This window comes from Lepidochelys kempii, chromosome 1, assembly GCF_965140285.1.
Source record: "Lepidochelys kempii isolate rLepKem1 chromosome 1, rLepKem1.hap1, whole genome shotgun sequence".
NCBI lineage: Eukaryota > Metazoa > Chordata > Testudines > Cheloniidae > Lepidochelys > Lepidochelys kempii.
This window is the reverse complement of record NC_136380.1, coordinates 192,686,457-192,707,350: the sequence shown is the minus strand read 5'-3', so window position 1 is coordinate 192,707,350 and position 20,894 is coordinate 192,686,457. Positions and strand designations below refer to the sequence as shown.

General features: G+C 41.4%; 1 protein-coding gene across 1 annotated transcript in view; it reads left to right on the top strand.

Moving 5' to 3' along the window:
* Nucleotides 1–18,618, top strand: part of PLCXD2 (phosphatidylinositol specific phospholipase C X domain containing 2) — a 34,475-nt gene extending 15,857 nt beyond the window's left edge. The window contains exons 2-4 of the mRNA XM_073306102.1: nucleotides 3,628–4,088; nucleotides 5,555–5,796; nucleotides 11,531–18,618. Coding sequence (XP_073162203.1) covers nucleotides 3,628–4,088; nucleotides 5,555–5,796; nucleotides 11,531–11,693 — 866 coding nt within the window. The 3' untranslated portion in view covers nucleotides 11,694–18,618. The remainder of the gene's footprint in view (nucleotides 1–3,627; nucleotides 4,089–5,554; nucleotides 5,797–11,530) is intronic.
* Nucleotides 18,619–20,894: the final 2,276 nt, after the last annotated feature.

The following is a 20,894-nucleotide window of genomic DNA, read 5'->3' as shown; positions in this document are numbered from 1 at the left end:
GATTTAACACACAATTAACTTGGGAATTGGCATAGTCGAAGTGAAAAAGTGTTCATGACTCTACAGTTGCACTTGCTAGGATAAAATTACAAGTGCTATCTATCTATCAGAGTAACAATCTGGTGTCAGGAAGGAATTTGAATGCCCAGGCAGACAGGGGAGGGTGTATAGTTTTCCCTGACGTATCTAACCTTTGATTGTGGAGAGACGGGAATCTGGACTAGAAAGATGATTAAATGGTTTGTTCCAGTATTGTATTTCATAACCTATGCATTCCTATGATTCCAAATTAAGTCTTGACATCTAGGGGGTATTTGGCAATGAGGCTCTCATTAAAGCTGCAGCACCAAAGCAGTTATAATATTGTTGTAATCGGAATACTAACTAACAACATCTGGTGTCACAAAATGCCTCACAAGGAGAGTATTTCTCCAGCACAGTACAGGGGAGGGGTAGTGATTTGAGTTTCAGGAGGCCTGGGTTCTGTTCTCTACTATGCTTCTGGTCTGCAGAAAGACTTTGGGCAAGTCTCTTGTCCTTTTTGTGCCTCATTTTTCCCATCTGTAAAATGGGGATCATAATAATACTTAGCTCCTTAGTACAGCACTTTGAGATCTATAGGTTGAGGTTAGGTATTATTATCCTATTTAATTTTTTTATGTATAAAATAATTTATACTTGAGGGTCTTTTATCCAGTCTCAAAGCATTTACTAGCATTCATTAAGTCATAGACATAGGAACTTTTAACGTAGCGACATGAAAGAACTTCTCTTACTATAGGGAAATCTTCTCCAGTTCACCATCTTAGCTGTTGGGAGAATCCAGTCTCTGAAGCACGTATGGAAAAATCATAAAAAAGTTTTCAATATTTCCTATACTGATTTTTTTTAATTGTGAACATACTTGCCAGCCTTCAACAGAATTTCCTTGTTTAGTAATGTTTTTGTAGGTGTATATGAGTGCTTGCACTGGATTGGATTGGGTTGGATTAGATGCTCCTGTGCTTTATGAAACATGAGGCAACTCCATGTTTACACCTCCATCATGCATGGAGGTAGACTGAAAAACACATAATTCTGATGCCATTACTTATTTCCAGTTATGAGAAACACCCCTTTGTCTTGCACTAGTTGCATTTATCCTGTTAAGTACTGCAATCTGCAATGGGATAAGGGTGTTGTAACTATAAAATATATGATTAGACTTGTGGGGAACAACCTTTCACTCTTCAGGGGATGCAAAGCAAAATAGCTTTGTTTTCTTGAAACTGCAAAATTATGACGTGCCTCTCTTCTCCCTTATTCCACCACGCTGATGGGGGAGGAGAGATTCCTCCCCCTCTTGCACACACACCTGTGTGTGGAGTTACATAATGCAGGGGAACCTCTCACGCTTATTACTGTTGGCGTGCATTGGAATCTTGCAAACTGATGTTTGACTTGTGAACAGTATGTGCTTCCACATGGATTTAATAACCCTAACAAGGTAATCCTGTTGAGATCATAATCTCATTTACAGCTCTGATGCTGCAGCATGACAGGAAACCTATTAGTCTTCAAGTAAGTACACGCACACACACAAGGGATGCTTATCTAATAAATAGGGCACATGAGGGGTCTTTGTAAAAACAAATTTCGAACCTTAATTCAATTTTTACAGAGTACAGGTAGAGAGGAAGGAAAAAAAGAATCAGACAAGGAGATTGTGTAGGAGTATTCAGGGAGATGGCAGGGGAATTTCTGGATTTTCAGGGAGGGGAGAGATGGGAGGTAAGGGGATGTTGGCTGTAATATGCTAGAATATTATGTAGTCTGGTGGAGTCAGCGTATGCTCCCTATATTTCAGCAAAATGGACAGCAGGAGCTGACGGAGCTAGCACTGTAGGGCAGCATCTCCTGAGATTCAGACTGGCAGTCGGAGCAGGGCTATTTGGATGTAGCTTGCTCCTTCAATTCCTGCCCTAAGAGTAGGAATTTCTGTCTCCTCCAGGAAAATGGCTAGTGGGTGAAGCCCAGCAGAGAAGCTGCAAGCTGTTAATTGGGAAAGTAGAAGGAGCCAGGGAGAGGAGAGGCTAGAGCCCCTTAGTTGTTTTCCGGAATGGGACTACCGAGGAAAGATTGTGTCTGCAAATCTCTAGCATGTTGGCCAGGATAGAGCTCCCTGGGATGGATGTTGGAAATCTAGCTAAACCTGGAGTCTTAGCAGACAGACTTCTATCCCCAGTTCTGCTTAATGTTGCCTCTGACTGGGGACTCCAGGGTCTCCTCTAAGGACTACATTCTTGGCCCCACCTCCCTTCAAAGTTACTGCTCCAATTAAGATCATCCTTCCTGCCCTTGGGTGCTTCACACTGCCATCAAGTCAGGACTTCTTCAGGGGCTCCCAGCTACTCTTCTCTTGTATGTCCTGCAAGCAGTAACTAGGGAGACATAATCCACAATGGGCTTTTCTTGATTCTTCCTTACTACTTCTTTTTTGGTACCTTTTTATTAGACGGGTGGAGCTTTATTCATGAGCATTATTTTGTGCATGACTTCCCTGCCAGGTTCCGTCATGTGTCCATAAGGCTGACATCCTGTGTCACAGGCACATTACCATCTCTCGGGCAGATACTGGGCGGGGCAGCAGGATGATGGCTCAGGTGGTCAGGTGATTGATGATGAGAGAGGGACTCTTTCATTTCTTAGTCACCTTCCTGCATTACAAGGTCAGTAGTGACCCAAAGTCATTGCTAATAGAAAGCCTGTGTAGTGGCCTGTTTGAAATTAACTTACTCTCAGTCCTGTTCCTGGAATAGAGGTATCCACACACACAAAACAATATCATTACAACTGACACGACCTGGTCCCTGTCAGTGTTAGCAGAAAGGCCAAGGACTAGCTGAGCATGGAGACAGTTCAGTCATCTGATGCCTGGAAACGACTCATCATGGTCAGAGCGAAGACTCATTGGCAGTGTATTGCAAGGATTTTCACCCAGCCACAGTCTGAGGTCTCTGTCCCATAGGTTAACCAAGAGCTCTGGTGTCTTAGCTTGTTTCCCCACAGTCAAGTGTAATTTTAAGTAACTGTAGAGAGTTATGATAGTAAGGCAAGGAATAAATAGAGAATAAAAAGAGAATCTCGGTTCATTCTAGTGCTCAGTGCTGTCTTCAACAAGCACAAGACCAGATTCAAACCCCTGTGCCAGCACAGTGGAAGCATTGTGAAGGTAGCTTGCTTGTTCCTTTGATGGGCAGAGGAGTGTGAACACAGGAGAGGATAATGGGACAGAGGAGTCTCCTTACTATGGCTATTTATTATTTACATTCTATTAGCATCTAAACTGCATTATGCTAGGAACTGTACAAACACATCTTAAGAGACAGTTGTAACCATAAACTCCCAGACATGAATAGATAAGATAAAAGAAGTGGTCTTCCCATTTTACGGATGGGGGAAACTGAGACTTAAACATGAAGTGGCTTGCCCAAGGTAACACAAGAAGTCCTGTGTCAGAGCCAAGAGATGACCCCAAATCTCCTGAATCCCTGTCCAGACCTTTTTTCCATATAGGCCACATGAAATATTATTTTCAATGCTATAACGTTAAAATGACTAATTTTTTTTTTTTTTTTTTATCTCTAGGATCACATGATTCTTTCAGCTACTGGGTTGATGAGAAATCTCCTGTGGGACCTGATCAAGCCATGGCAATCAAACGTTTGGCTAAAATTTCTTTGGTGAAAAAGCTAATGAAAAAATGGTCAGTGACTCAAAACCTGACCTTCAAAGAGCAGCTGGAAGGTGGGATCCGCTACTTTGATCTGCGTGTATCTTCCAAACCAGGAGAAGTGGGACAGGAGATCTACTTCATACATGGCTTGTTTGGCATCAAAGTATGGGATGGACTGATGGAGATAAACACCTTCCTCACACAGCACCCCAAAGAAGCCATCTTCTTGGATTTCAATCACTTCTATGCCATGGAAGACCAGCACCACATATACCTGATTAACAGGATCCGGGAAGCATTTGGATCAAAACTTTGCACAATGGAATATGTAGAAAATGTGACCTTGCAATATCTTTGGGAGAAGAGTCAGCAGGTGGGGAAAGGACATGTAATGAGTCTAAGCCCAAAATGTTACAATTTGAATTATAAAGAGTGTCTGACTAGGGTTCCAAGCATATTATTATTATTATTTATTTTATTGTATTTTATTTTTTATATTATGGTGGCATCTAGTGGTCAGGGCTCTATTATGCAGGAATTCACAAATAAGCAACAAAGATACAAGCTTGCATATGGTAGTTGATCTTTTGTAAAGTGTTGGCTTGGTGTTTGTGAGGACACATTGTCCTCCAGTAACTAGCCCACACAAACAATAAAAACTTTAATTCTGTAGAAAGCTAATGCATAGTCTCTTATCTCATCTGTGTTTTAGGAGCAACCAGTCTGGGTTCTATCCATGTTAGTGCATGAGTGAGCTTTAGTTGGTGACTATGGTGTCTGTTAATTGCAGCTCTCTAATGTGCAGTCTTGAAGCAAAAGGCTCCCAGGGCTTCCATTTAATTCCAAAACTATAAAGTCATGTGTGTGCAGTCATGCTTTGAGGAATTCCTCTGGGCAAGTCCTCTTCAGTCTGCTTCCAGGATTCTACCTGATTAAGGCAAAGAACCCCTTATCAAATCAGATAATGAAAGGTGTTCTGTTTTAGCTCTCAATAAATCATGTGACACTTTGAAACGAACAGACTGGGATGTAACACTCGGTATCCAGATTTGCTAGAGGTGGCTCTAGATCCATTTTCTTTATAAACTTCTAGGATGTTCAGATCCAGATATAGAAACAAACAGCATGTATCTGCCTTGAAACTCCCTTCTGGCCTGAACTAGAATGCAGAATCCAAACGTAATTTTTAACTCTGGATCTGAAGACCTTTCCCAGATATTCACAGGACTCTCATAAACTGCTACTTCATATGACACCAGGAATAAAACATATCTCAGCTCCAGAAGGCACAGTGCAGGTTATAGCAGACAATGAGATTGGTCTTTGTCTTTGGTGTTCCATCCAGTAAATGGCAGTGGAACGCCAGTATATGAGCCAGCCCAGTATATCACAGCAAGTTAATTTGAATTGAGTTACACAGTATTTTAGTTCCTAACTTGCCACCATCCTTTTCCTGAGATAAAAGTAATTCTGGCAATGCTGTCTGACAAATATTAAGAGTAAAATTAGAGGAATGTTGTTTAAGTAAAACATTTTGGAATGTGATTTCAGTTTCATACTGGAAATTCTCCTTTTTCTCTAGTGACACTTGAAACGCTACACAGTCCTGAATTTGCAACTAATCAAAATGACTTTATCCTTTATGGCAACACTCCAGTGAATTAATTGTATTTAGTGTACTAGTTTAAAGACAGGAGACCATATTCTCACCAGATTATACACAGGTGTATTCAGATTTCAAAGGGACTGCATAGGTATACGTAAGTGCAAAATTTGGTTCCAAAACATCGTGATTCAGTTTAATTTGCATCCTTTTCTATCTTTCTCTCCATTATTTAGGTTCTCATTTTCTACCACTACCCTCTGTATCAGGAATATCCCTTCCTGTGGCCAGGGAATAAAATGCCAGCACCTTGGGCAAACACAACGAACGTGCACAAGCTATTACAGTTCTTAGAGACCACTCTTGGGGAGCGGGCTGAACATGGAACTTTTCATGTTTCTCAAGCTATTCTCACACCCAGGGTCAAAACTATTGCACGGCACCTAATCCGTGGCCTAAAAAATACGCTTGTTCACAGGTAAGGAGTTGTCTTGGTTCCACAGCTCGTTGTTTGAAACTTTTACCTTGAAGTTACAATGAATAAGCAAGTAACTACCAGGCCTGTGCTTGAATTATTAACACCATACCAATAGCTGATTTTTCAGGATATATTGTTACTTATATTTGATGACTGCAAGCATCTCACTCCCTGCAGTTAAGCTAAAACATAAACCATCCCTTTATGTGTAAATACCCACAGAGAACATGTTGTTAGGGTTCAAATTTAGAGGATTGATGAGATATCAAATAAGGCTCAGCCAGCTTTATTAGTCGAAGACCATACAGCACAACACACCAGGGAAGGGGTTAATACTTTACCAATCCAATCTGGGAAGCAGTGTCTCACAGCAGTCAATCTGCTCCGGAAGTATGGACTCACTTCGCTCATATAATGCCCTTGTTTACGACAAAAGTAGGGTACACCCAGTTCTGACCAGTTTCTTATCTTGTTTTGAACTTAGTTTTCAGACCTCATATCAACCATCCTTATTCCTCAGTACCAGCACCTGGTGCAACTTGGTAGGCCTTAACAAAACATGCATCTGATTCCTGACAGCTCCTACATACACCCAAGGACAGAGTTCATACACACTACTAATACAATTTATTTTAGCATAAGTACAAAGGATGCTGGGGAAACGGTTCATGATTTATATATCAAGCATAAGTGCAAAGCTTTTTATTCATTTGGCTGACAAAATGCAAGACCAAATTCATGTTCTTTTGTGAGCAGAGAGCAATTTGAAGTGGTGTCTCTAGAGAAAATAAGTACCCTCAACTCTTCTTGATTTAAAGTGAGAAGGAAAAACAAGCTTATCTCTAACATGAAAATCAGATTTCATTTTCTGTGGACTAAAATCTGCTCTGGGTTATATGCATACCAACCTCAGTGATTTCCATAACACTTGCACACTCATAGGACAAGATTTGGCCTTAAATGTGTCTTGCTTCTCCAGACCAAAAAAAAAAGAGGGAGATGAATAATAGGAGGGAGATGAATACAGTTTTAATTGTGGCTACATGGTTTATCCATAAATAAGATAACTAATAAAGGGCCTGTTCTTGAAAATTGCTGCACCCTTGTAACTCATAATAACTTAAACGGCGGGTACCGGGCCCCTCATCTCCCAGGATCAGACCCAAATGATTCTGCTGTGTGATATTAACATTGTGTAGCCTATATTGATCAGCAGGGCCCATGTACCCCCTGGAGTGCCCTCGCGGACCTGTTTGAGAAACGCTGATTTAGATAATGACATTGAGAGTACACTTATGAAGTTCGGAGATGATACCAAACTGGGTGGGATTGCAACTGCTTTGGAAGATAGGATTAAAATTCAAAATGCTCTGGACAAACTGGAGAAATGGTCTGAAGTAAATAGGGTGAAATTCAGTAAGGACAAATGCAAAGTACTCCGTCTGGGAAGGAACAATCAATTGCGCACCTACAAAATGGGAAATGACTGCTAGGAAGGAGTACTGTGGAAAGGGATCTGGGGGTCATAATGGATCACAAACTAAATATAGTCAACAGTGTAACATTGTTGGGGGAAAAAAAAAGGTAAACATAATTCTGTGATGGATTAGCAGGAGTGTTGTAAGCAAGACATGGGAAGTAATTCCTCTGCTCTACTCCACACTGATACAGCCTTAACTGGAGTATTGTGCCCAGTTCTGCACGCCACATTTCAGGAAAGAGGTGGACAAATTGGAGAAAGTCCAGAGGAGAGCAACAAAAATGATTAACGGTCTAGAAAACATGACCTATCGGGAAAGATTGAAAAAATTGGCTTTGTTCAGTCTGGGGAAGAGAAGACTGCGGGGGGACTTAACAGTTTTCAAGTACATAAAAGGTGGTTTGAAAGAGGAGAGAGAAAAAAATTATTCTAGTTAATCTCTGTGGATAGGACAAGAAGCAATGGGCTTAAATTGCAGCAAGGGAAGTTTAGGTTGCACATTAGGAAAAACTTCCTAGCTATCAGGGTGGTTAAGCACTGGAATAAATTGCCCAGGGAGGTTGTGGAATCTCCATAATTATAAGTATTTTAGAATAGGTTAGACAAACACCTGTCAGGGATGGTCTAGATCAGGGGTGGGCAAACTTTTTGGCCTGAAGGCCACATTGGGGAATAGAAATTGTATGGTGGGCCATGAATGTTCACAAAATTGGGGTTGGGGTGCAGGATGGGGTAAGGGCTCTGGTTGGGGGTGCAGGCTCTGGGGTGGGGTTGGGGAAGAGGAGTTTGGGGTGTAGGAGGGTGCTGTGGGCTAGGACCGAGGGGTTCAGAGGGTGGGAGGGGAATCAGGGCTAGGGTAGGGGTGCGGGAAGGGGTGAAGGTTCCGTCTGAGGGTGTGGGCTCTGGGGGTGCAGGAGCTTGTGGGCTGGCTTAAAAAGTAGTTTGCCCACTCCTGGTCTAGATAATACTTAGTCCTGCCTTGAGTGCAAGGGACTGGACTAGAAAACCTCTTGAGGCCCCTTCCATTCCTACAATTCTGTGATTCTATTTCTTAAAAACCCTCCTCAAAGGCTTTTTCTTAAAAACCCTCCTCTATTATGTGGAATCTAAAACATCCACATAATAGAAATTCTGAAGTTCCTTTGGTTGAAGTTAGGACGTGGAGTTCCAGTCTCTTGCCTCTCCACAGAATTTAGTCTGACGGAATAATGTCTAAAGCCAAATAATGAAATAATGTTAGTATACAAGTAATCTGATCCAAATATTTTGAACCTCCTCTGTTTTCCAAGATTGCAGTTTGGTTTTTGTACATTAAACACTAGATGGTGCTAAAATGCTTTCTTTAAGAGTATGTGTAGCACTGTCAGACCCAGGATATTAGAGAGACAAGGTGGGTGAGATAATATCTTTAAGATTAAGAAACAATTTGAAATTTGTATAGCTTTACTCCTGAAAACACATGACACTTAAAAAAACAAGTTGGGTGAGTGATATCTTTTCTTGGACCAACCTTTGTTGGTGAGAGAGAAAAGTTTTCGAGCTTACACAGAGCTCTTCTTCAGGTCTGGGAAACTTACTCAGAGTGTCGCAAGTACATACAAGGTGGAACATATGAGAGCATAGTGATTGTCAGGTTTCACCCACGTACTTGCTACTGTGGCATTTCATGCACTGGATGAGGTACACCATGTATTGTGATAGGCACGTGTAGGACCCATGGATCTTGAAAGGTGTGTTGTCTCTTGAATGAACTCGCACAGGAAAATGATAAAAGACAAAAACATCACATCACCTATGGGTGAACACTTTTCACAAAAAGGACGAGCCTGGGAGCTTAAATTCATAACTTTGCTTGACACTAAAAATCATATCACAACAACCTATAACCCACCAACAAACACCGCCACCCCAGCTGTTTCTCCTTCCTTTGCCTCCCTATGACTAGAGGGGTAACAAGCCACTTCACCTTCAGTGGTCCCTTGAGCGTCAACTACTTGTGCTAAACAATCTGTTCCATCTTCTATTTAGCTGTGACATTCTGAGTACGTTTCCCAGACCTGAAGAAGACCTCTGGCTTAGTCTACACTACAGACTAAAGTTGGTATAACTGTCCCCCTCTCACGTTGACATCGTGCTGTCTCCACCAGTTCAATTGAATGATGTCAACATGAGAGCTTCTCCCGGTGACATAGCTGCCACCTCTCAGGGAGGTGGAGTACGTGCGCTGATGGGAGAAAACCCCCCACCCTCATCATAGGTAGTGTCTTCACTAAGGCAACAAAATAAAACCACCTCCGGTCTACACTGGCACTTTTGTCGTTAAAACTTTCGTTGCTCAGGGGTGTGGAAAAACATGCCCTGAATGGTAAAACGTTTTAACGACTAAAAGTGCCAGTGCAGACCGGAGGTGGTTTTATTTTGCTGCCATTGTAAGGTGCACAGTGTAGACAACCTCCGTGCTACAGCCGTGCAGCTGCATCCGTACATCTGCACCACTGCAGCGCTGTATGTCAAGACAAGCCCTCTGTGTAAGCGCGAAAGCTTGTCTTTCCCACCAACAGAAGTTGGTCCAAGAAAAGATATCACCTCACCCACCTTGCTTTTTTAAGAGAGGCATGTGTTTTAAGGAATAAAGCTCTACAAATTTAAAATTGTTTCTTAATCTTAACTGAAGATACTTAATAGAGTGTTTAATTCGCATGGATACAATGTGGTTCTTCTATAGTATATATTAAATGTGCATATTATAAGAATGTCTCAAAACTCACATGACCCTTCTCATCCTCAAAACACTTCACAAACATCAGTAAGTTAATTTTCAAATCATTTCCAGGAGCTTTAATAATGTCTGTTTCATGTGGAGCAAATCCCTCCTTAAAACTAGTTACTTCCCTGAGGCCTTCCAACAATAATTCAAATATTAAAATCTGTTCCAACAATAATTCAAAAATAGATCCATAACGTGTCATCAGGTTTTAAGCACAACTTTCTAAGGAAGTCACTGAGACGTTCTGCTTAAACACTGAAGGCTTGAAATGATATACAGTTAAAAACAGAGTCCAGATACTTCACAAGTTAAAGCTTGCTTGCAGCCACATGCACAGTGTTTAGACACAGTTGAATGGGAACTGCCTATTCTGTACATTCAATTTGGCTGTACAACTTTGTATGGACCTCTGCCTTCTGATTCTGATAATGCTGGCTCTAAACATGAGTATTAAACCATTAAGTTCTAACTAATGGGGAAGAAACATTTGAAATTAATCAATAATGATTTACAAATGACTGGCTTTTCATGAGAATAACTACTCTTTTGCCTTTATCTCTTTCTTTTTTTTTTTACTGATAACTTCCTTTGTGGGTTGTTATTTTTATTCTCGGGATTGCTAGCGCCAAGGGGCAGACAGCTTGTCTTTCTATCTGCTTGTAAAACAACAGGCACACTATGGCCCTCATAGGATTAGTTACTTCTGTCTTTTGCCTGTGGAAACCTCATTGCTGTAGTGTTAGAGGAGAACAAAAACTTCTGCAAACCCTTGGTTCAAGTTCTTTTCAAGGAATGACTGGAAATATTTTCACTTCTTAGTAATCCAAATCATTTCATTCATCTCTAATTATTATGATTTAAGTAATAACGCAAAACCTATTGCTATGAATTAAGCCTCCAGATTGGTATATACTCAGACAAAACAAGAACAAAGAAACCATTGCAGGACCTTAAATTCTGAGGTCCTAATTGTTCAATGAAGTCCTGAAGAATCCTATACATAATGACAGGTTTCAGAGTAGCAGCCGTGTCAGTCTGTATCCATAAAAAGAAAAGGAGTACTTGTGGCACCTTAGAGACTAACATTTTTATTAGCGCATAAGATGAAGTGAGCTGTAGCTCACGAAAGCTTATGCTCTAATAAATTTGTTAGTCTCTAAGGTGCCACAAGTACTCCTTTTCTTTTTAAGAATCCTATAGTATGTCTTGTAAGAGCAGTGGTTTGCATGGGTGATTTTGGCCAATATTTCTATTCCCCACCATTTGCCCCAAAATGGTTGTGCAATGTGCTGTTTTCTGCCACCCTTCTCCCCAGAGGTGGTTGCATTTTAAGGATGCAGTATATATTTAGTTTGCTACTTTGGGGTTAAAAGATACTGTGCAAACATGCTATTCATAGACAAAATGTTACATGTAGAGCAAAATCAAGGTGCTTCCATACCAGTGTGTTATATTGGTTAACATATTTATCCCTCTTTTTTCTTTAGGAACCTGCCTATGATTTTGAACTGGGTAAAGAGACAGAAGCCAGGCGTTATGGGCGTTAACATAATTACATCAGACTTTGTGGAGCTGGTTGACTTTGCTGCCACTGTTATTGCATTAAATGACCTCCTTTTAGAAGGGCACCGAGTTGTGACTAAATCCTGACTGTTCTATCACTCTAAGATCAGCGCTCATCCACTGAGAGGAGGATTTAGAGTCTTTCATCCATGTCAACAGCTTTCAATTTAGGTGTTTTAGGTTTTGTTTCTTAAAAAACAAAACCCAGTTTCTGAGGAAAACGTGCTGAAAATCATTCACATCAGGATCCATTGCTGCATTGATCTGACCTGAACACTAAGCAGTGTCCGAGTGCCGCTGACTCTGTTATGCACACATCTGCTGCAGTACAGCAAGTTGTTGTCTGCCTGGCAGTAGGAGGCCGGACGCTACATCAGATGTAACCAACTGGCAGCGGTGTCTTCCCCGGCAACTAGACTCCCTGTGGGTGTTCATCTTGTGCGTCAGGCTAAGAATTGGTGTTGATCCTCGGGAGCAGTTCTACCAGACCAGCCAAAAACGATCCTCCACTTTGCTACATAACTCAGAGCTGTGCTGGTCTCAGCTACCAGTTGCTATTGTATCTCTTATGCCGTACTGGAAGCTACCTCAGAGGGAAGCTTTTACACTGTGTTCAGTGGTTTAAATAGAGATGAGCCCGAGGTGCGGAGATTGGATTTAAACTTATAACTCTCAGGGGCTTTTGACTCCAAAATTTTGTTTTCAGTCTCTCTCTTATTTTAAGGGACTTCCATTAGAGCAGGATGCAGATGCACTTTACTTAAGTTTGGGGAAAAAAAATCTGTTGAGTTTTCTTGAAAGGTTGTGGGTGGGAGGAAGCTCTGCACAAAAGGCTGCTATGTGCACATTAGTTACACAGCAGGCTTTGTTCATTGTATGTAGCTTTGAGACACAGTGTAGCAAACTGTAAAATGAAGTTTAGTCAAAACTTCGGTGGTTTCATTCGTGTGGACCTTACCTCCTACCTCAATTTCAATTCACTTGGTTTTTCATTCCCTAGGCTTCATTGGGGGGTAGGGGGGGCCGCAAAAATTGCTATTTTTTGTTTGGCATCTGGTCGTTTTTCACATCATTTTGTGCCCAAAAACTTGAACCTACCCAAGTTTGCTCAAAATGCACCCTAAAGTCACTGTGAGGTTTGTAGCTTACTTGAGACATTGAGTTCCTAACCTGCGTTTCCTCTGCGAGGCAAATTGGGATGCAGGGAGTGGAGAGGTGGGAATAACTGATAGAATTCTCTCAAGCTGTACCCACTTGTGATGGCAGAATAAGATGCCACTCACAAATTGTGCTGATCCTCATTACACGATCATACATGTTTTTTTAATTGTTTGTTTTGATCGGCAGCAAAATGTTGCCAATATTTATTTTTAAATTATGTTTCAGCATTGACACTCCACTGATGAATTAGGGAAAGTTAACAGATTTGAGAGGAGACATCTCAGGCCCTCTGTTGAGTCAGGCAGACATCACTGGATAAATTCGCACTCAGCTCATAATGTAAAGGTTATCTTTTGAGCCATGAGGGCTAGAGACATTTGAAAATGAAGGATTAGATTCTAGAGCAACAGGGAAATGTGTTGGCTCACGAGCTCACTCTGTAATGAAAACTTTGAACAATTCAACTGAACATTGAGGGCTCTGTTAGCACACTTCATGTTAAGAGTAACGACTTTCCATTGGCAGTAGACTAGAAACCCTGAGGTTTGGGCATTAAGTAGCAACGGGCAAAGCTTTCATTATGGCCACAGTAGTACTCTACTTATGCACAAAAACGTGCTGCTTTCAAGACAAATCCAGACAAATAAAACAGCTGGAGGGTTGGGTGATTCTATGATGGTACATCGCAAAGTTTGTATCTTCACATTGTTGCATTGTCAGGGCATGTTAATCTACAGCAGTGGTTCTCAACAGGGGTACATGTACCGCTAGGGGTACACAGAGGTCTTTCAGGGGCCACATCAACTCATCTAGATATTTGCCTAGTGTTACAACCGGCTACATAAAAAGCACTATCAATGTCAGTACAGACTAAAATTTCATACAGACAATGATTTGTTTATACTGCTCTATATACTATACCCTGAAATGTAAATACAATATTTATATCCCAATTGATTTATTTTATAATTATATGGTAAAAATGAGAAAGCAAGCAATTCTTCAGTAGCAGTGTGCTGTGTGACACTTTTGTATTTTTATGTCTGATTTTGTAAGCAAGTAGTTTTTAAGTGAGGTGTAACTTGGGGGTACGCAAGACAAATCAGACTCCTGAAAGAGGTACAGTAGTCTGGAAAGCTTAAGACTCAAGCCTCTGATCTACAGTTCAAAACATTGTGTAATTATGTTACATCATAGCATGAGGAGGTTACTCTTTTGCAGCACTGATGTCCAAAATAAATTCAGCACTTTGATTATCCCATGAAGCTAATGCACTCTTACAGTCTTTCCGAGTGTTAAGACTTAAGTTTATTTTGTTTATAAGAAAAGTGATTGTTTTTACAAACAGTTTAGGAAAAAATTATCAACCTGACCATCCCCTCAACCTCTGGCTCCCTCACCCAGTCGGATAGTAGCTGCAGCTTTTTCCATGCTGTTTCTCCCATGGTGGTGGCTCTATACTTAATGCCCTAAACCACATAGAGTTGGGTTCACCTAGAGGTTTGCAAACCTTCCACATGGGAACTTTGGTCAAGTTCTTAACAAGCTTTAATATGATTTATCTGTTTGTGTTGCATGGTTTTAATTAGTGCTGTTCAAAATGTTTTTTCCAGCTAAACCTTTCTTATGAAAAACTGAAAGGTTGACTTTTTGTGTCTTCCCCCGCCGCCCACTATCACCATGTCTTTTTCCTCATTTTCTAGTGGGAAAAAAAGTGAGAGAAGATGGCGTAAATATTTTTTTTAAAACAAAATCCACAAATTTAAGGTTTTGTTTAGCTAAAACAATTGCACAAATAGTTCAAACAAAATAAATATTTTGTTTCCTTTAAGTGTTTTGTAGAAAATATGTCTTTTGACCAGCCCTATTTTTAATGCCAAGTCATGTGCAGAATGATGGCTTCAACTGAGTTTCACTTAGAGATTTGAATTTTGCAGCTAGCCCAAATTCTCTTGTAGATCAAGTCAAAACCCCACAATCAGAGCAAACTTTGGGGTCTATACTTTGTGGCTTATGCCCACTTCTAGATATAGAGATTGTCTGAGCACAGAACTCAAAGCAAAACTCATGCAGGGTGAATGCAAATGAAACAGGAATGAAGAAAATATTTGCATGATCACTAAATGACTGAATTACATATAGGCAGCGTTTAAATTCTCAGAGTATTTCCCAGAGGCTCTTCTCCCCCCCCTCCCCCACCCCCTCTTCCCAACTCCCATTCCCCTCCCCACATGCTATAAAAACTCCAAGGGGGTTTCAAAATACTTACCAGAGCTCTGGTCTGGACAGCTCTGGCTGAATTTAAGCACTGCACACAAGCATATGTATAATCTTGTATTTGTGTTAGTTCTTAATCTACTAATCTGTTGTACTGTATGTAACTACCTCAAAAGAGAATTATCAGGCTTAGATAGGTAATATTTTTATAGAGTATTCAAAGTAATGGATCTGTGTTGTTAGCCCTCCTAATGTATTTATTTAAATAGAAAAGTGGATGGTGGGAACCAAAGGTTCTGTTTGTTTGTTTTTAATGTATTCAAGAAACTTTTGGATTTATGTGCTATTGGCTGCTCTGTGTTGACATACAGGGTACGAAGCACTACTGAGAGTGTAGGCATAAGGATGGTAGCATGGCAAAAAGAAACTTTAAATGGAAAATTATTTGAATCCATGGTGATAGAAATGTCACTAATATCTGGCTGATGTTTGGCCCTGTGTGGAGGGATTGGGTGGTTTCCAGGGGATAGGTCTTCATGTGGTAAAACCCACTATCACAGCTGACAGTAAACCCTTGGCTGAACACTGAGACTGCCTCTCTGGAAGTGGGTTGAGGCATGCTGGTGGGGCAGTGTGAGGGAAGCCTGCACCCCCGTTGCCCGTGTTGTGTATGTGTTTTAGTGGGTATATAGCTGTCAAGTACAGGGCTGCATCTTTTCTAATCCTGCATCTTTACAAAGCACTAACATTCACTTGTAAAAAGGTAAAACATCAGCATGATCACAAGAGAACTGCTGCGAAAGCTGCCACCATGACGACAGTGTGGGTGCTCAGGGAGCAGCCGAGCGCAGAAAAGAAGCTCCACAAGGCTGTGTGTGCATGTTTGTGCATAAGTCTTCCATTAACTACCTTATTATTTCAATCACTTCATGCCCTGAACTGGGTTGTGAAAGTTCATTGCAAACAATGGAGAGGCAGCGGCACAAAGGGACTGAATAGTGTTTTGTGTTTGACTTATTCTTCTGTTCAGAACTATGTATAAAAAGTTTCATAGAATGTTACTGGCAGCTGTGCGGGGTATAATATTTCAATGAAATGCAGTTTTTAAAGAATAAGAATCTGTGTAACAAAACCATCAAAAGCAATGCACTTGTACATAGATAGACATATTATTATCACTGTCTTCATGAGGTGAGACTTATTAAGTCAAAGTTTATTAACTTGTTTAAGACATAGGTCACCTCTCTCCTGGCATTTCCTGATGGCGCAGACCACCTCCCTATTAACATGCCTGAAGCATTGACAGCATTTACATATAAGGAAAAGAAATATTATGAAAGTATATATTTTAGATTCTTCTGAAAGGGGGTCCACAAGTGGAAACAAGGAGAGTTAGCGCCATGGGATTAACTAGCTCTTGCAGACCCACCAATGTTCCATGGCCCACAGTTTGGGAACAACTGCCCTAAATCATTCGTGGCTGTGTCACTCAGGGGTTACTCATAAAGACAGATGCAATGTTAGTCACAGACAATAGGCACCTGGGATGTCACACCTCAGGCACTTTATTAATGTGTCAGAGTGTGTACATATTAGAGATGGGCCTGAGTAGCAAAGCTAAAGGATGTTTTGGATCCAGGATTTTGGTTTGGCCCATAATAGAGACTGGATCTGGGCCTAGATCCAAAGTTGGATTTTCTTCCTGTCTAGTGTTGTCATGTATTTATTTTCTATACATATGTGTGTTACAGGTAGGGATAGCCTATACATGTTGTAACAAACAGGAGACACTTTTGTTAGTGTGTAACTATAGGACTTAGTTTGGTAATAGACTACAAATGAAAATTGATAGGAGAGTGTGTTGTGTGGTGTATTAGAATCAGACTTGTCACCTTGCTATACAGAATGTATATTTCTATTTATTTTTACTGAGCCTCAGGTATCGAAATATGAGTTTACTCTTTCTTGTCCTAATTCAACCAAAAACTTTTACCAAGGGATCAGTCCCCGAGGCAAAAGTTAGGGCAATTTTGAGTGGAGTTTTTAGCAGGAACAGATGAACTGATTTGGACAAAATAAGAAATAACCTAAAACTTTACCCAAAATTTGAACTCAGTTAAAACTTGTTTGGTTGGGGTTTTTTTGGGAGGGGAAGAAGAAGAAGGAAATTCTCATTTCTGTCTTTTCTGGTTTGGGTGAGAAGTGAAATACTGTACAGTAATCTGGTTTCAGAATAGCAGCCGTATTAGTCTGTATCCGCAAAAAGAAAAGGAGGACTTGCAGCATTCAATGAAGTGAGCTGTAGCTCACGAAAGCTTATGCTCAAATAAATTTGTTAGTCTCTAAGGTGCCACAAGTCCTCCTTTTCTTTGTTCAGTAATCTGACAATCTAAACCTGAAAGTGTTGGAAATCTGAGAAACTTTTGTGCTTGTGAGATTCCCAGCCCTATTTTCAGACAAATGAAATGTGCATAAGACTATTAAATGCTTACACCACTTAGTCCTGCCTCCTTCCAGGCCTCCATTTCCCCTTATTTAAGCCCCCTTCTGTTGCATGGTCGTTATTTACAGAATTTGGCTGTTGACAAGAGGGTTGTGTTAACTTCTGTCTCAAATTAGTTATCACTAGGGGGCATGTAAGAGCAATGAAAAATGTATTTCTCTTCAGAGACTGAGCCTGGCATCTGTGATGCTGTATGAAGGGTCAAGGAAGTGGGCAGCTATATTCACTGAGCAACTGGGCCTGCCTGCAAATTCTGATTTACTTTAAAAAAACGGCAGAACATGATACATGCTATACGATTAGTCAAACAGAAATGAAGGTTTTCCTCATAAATCTAGAGCATAGTATACAGAATTGTGTACTTTAATACCTTTCAGTGATGCCCTAGGACTATTAGCTCCCTGTTTTAGCTCCCTATTAGCTCCCTATTTTAACTCCCTACCACGCTGAGAAAGAAGAGATTTGGGGGGGAGGGGAGGGAGAAGTACACGTATTAAGCTATCCACACATATTCAGCTATCCACACATATTCACATATTTTGACAGAAAATATAGATAGACCTTAGGGACCAGACCAGTAACATAAACTTCAGAACAATCTAGTGAAATTGTGTACTGTATTTTATCCATTGTCATTGTGCTTCTCTTATTTATTGTCAGCCTTCTGATATATTTCTTTGCTGTCTGCATCTCTCTGAAATTGAACTGCTACATTTTCTGTCTTATTAAAAACAATATATTATGGAACATTCAAGTATTGTTTGTGTCTAACAGGGATACTTTTGGCAGAGCCTGGATTCTGCTTGGTGTAAAATGCATTTTCTAGTCATTTTTTGTAAATATATTTTGTTTAAATCTTCCAAGAAAAAAATAATTATTTCATTCTTTTCTTCTGTGACTGTTTTATGCAATTTCTCTTCTCCTTCTCTTTTGGCACCATGGACCTTACCCATCTGCCTAATTCAATCGTGTGTGTTGTAAAACCACTAATGCCTCATTTTAACTGAGCAAATAAATTTTGGGCTGACAGCTGTTTTTGTTTTTTTTTTTTAATTTTACTCAAAAATTATCATTGTTGGATTGGAGGTTTTACCCTGAAAATAAACTTTGGCAACTTCATCTTGTTGTTAATCTTACTGTGTGGCCAGTGTAGTTTATTATGTTGACCCACAAGAGATCAAGCTTTGAATCAATTTTCTGAGTTTTGATTGCTTTGTTTGGTGTGTTTTGTTTGGGATTGCTTTTTTTTTTTTTTGCACGAAATGATATAAAGATTTTAGTTTCCTAGCTTCCTTTTATATAAAATATTCATGTAAGATAAGCAGAAAACAACCCAAGTGATTTCAGAGGCCTGTGTATTAGATGTGCTGTACCACATTATCTACCAGTAATTAGCTGGTCATTATTGAAAACACAATACCTTCTGGCCTGCGGGTGGTGTGTGAGCATTTATCTGCTCAATCTTCAGTTAACATGTGCTTACATTTATAATAACCATTTTCAATTAAACTTGGGTCTTAGGAAGAACTGTGTGCCAATGCATGAACTCCAGGTACTGTTTGGAATTGAAGCAGGATCATTTTTCCCATTCGGCTTCTTGGTTGAAGATTCAGGTAGCTTCAGCTGCTGGAGCACGGGTAAGAAAACACCATGCTCATACGCCAGTTGAAAATGAAACGATAATGACTCTGAAACTTGGGCCCTGGTTGATCTGAAGGAGCCCCCTACTGGTACCCTCCATGATAGTCTTAGGGCTTGTCTACGCTGGTACTTTACAGCGCTGCCACTTTCTCGCTCAGGGGTGTGAAAAAACACTCCCCTGAGCGCAGCAAGTTTCAGCGCTGTAAAGTGCCAGTGTAAATAGTGCCCCAGCGCTGAGAGCTACGCCCCTCGTGGAGGTGGGTTTCTTTGGCGCGCTGGGAGAGCTCTGCCATGATTGCACAAGCCACGTCAAAGAGCTGTCACGGCAGCGCTTCAGGCATTGCCAGTGTAGACTAGCCCTTAGTGATCTAGATTCTGCTCACTCATTCTGAACTTGTGGGAGGTATTCAGTGTGTGGAATAAGCCAGCTTCCCCACAAGTCTGTTTTCAGTGTCTGCAGGTGTCTGCCAGGAACTGGGAGTGGACGATGGGATGGATCACTTGATGATTGCTTGTTCCATTCATTCCTTCTGAAGCACCTGGCATTGGCCACTACTGAAAGACAGGATACTGGGCTAGATGGACTGCTGGTCTGACCCAGTATGGCTGTTCTTTTGTTCTAGGTCAGGGGTGGGCAAACTACGTCACGGGAGCCGCATCCGGCCCTCCAGATGTTTTAATTCGGCTCTCGACCTCCCACCGGGGAGCGGGGTCCAGGGCTTGCCCCATTCTGGTGCTCCAGCTGGGAAGTGGGGTCGGGGCCTTGCCCCATTCTGCATGGCTCCCAGAAGCAGTGGTATGTCCCCCCTCCAGCTCCTACGCATAGGGGCAGCCAAGGGGCTCTGCATGCTGCCCCTGCCCCCACAGCTCCCATTGGCCATGCCTGGCTGCGCCTCCATGTAGGAGCCAGAGTGAGGACATGCCACTGCTTCTGGGAGGTGCTTGAGGTAAGCACCACCTAGAACCTGCACCCCTGACCCCCTCCTGTGCCCCAACCCCTCCTGCCCTCTGAACCCCTTAGTCCCAGCCCAGAGCACCCTCCTGCACCCCCAACCCTTCATCTCCAGCCCCAAGCCAGAACCCACACCCCCAGCCGGAGCCCTCACCCCCTCCTGTACCCCAACCCCCAATTTCATGAGCATTCATGTTCTGCCATACAATTTCCATACCCAGATGTGGCCCTCAGGCCAAAAATTTTGCCCACCCCTGTTCTAGGTACTTTACCAGTAGCTTGCAGTTTCCGGATTTTAATAAAACTGAGTATACAGAAGATGGAGAGCGGGGAAGGGATTAAATGACTGGTTAAATTGTTAACCTATCCAACTATACTCAGCCCAGCAGAAGCAGCTGTTCTATCTCGGGGCCTCTCCTTCTGCCCCTCCACCCCCACGAACATGATACAGTTCTGTGGTGACCTAGAATCCTATTTTCGACGTCTCCGACTCAAGGAATATTTCCAAAATACCTCTGAACAGCATACTAAACCACAGAGGTCTCCCTACCAACACTACAGAAAGAGGGATTCTAGGTGGACTCCTCCTGAAGGTCGAAACAGCAGACTGGACTTCTACATAGAGTGCTTCTGCTGGGCTGAGTATAGTTGGATAGGTTAACAATATTGCTAGGTGGGTTGAGGGAACCATTGCTGTGGCCCCTTGTAGCATGTAGTAGTTTAGAAAGTTTAGTGTCCTTTTTCTTTTGTAGAGAAGCAAAGTGTGCGTTGTAAATGGCTTGTCTAGCCCTTGAGGAATTCCACCATGATTTCA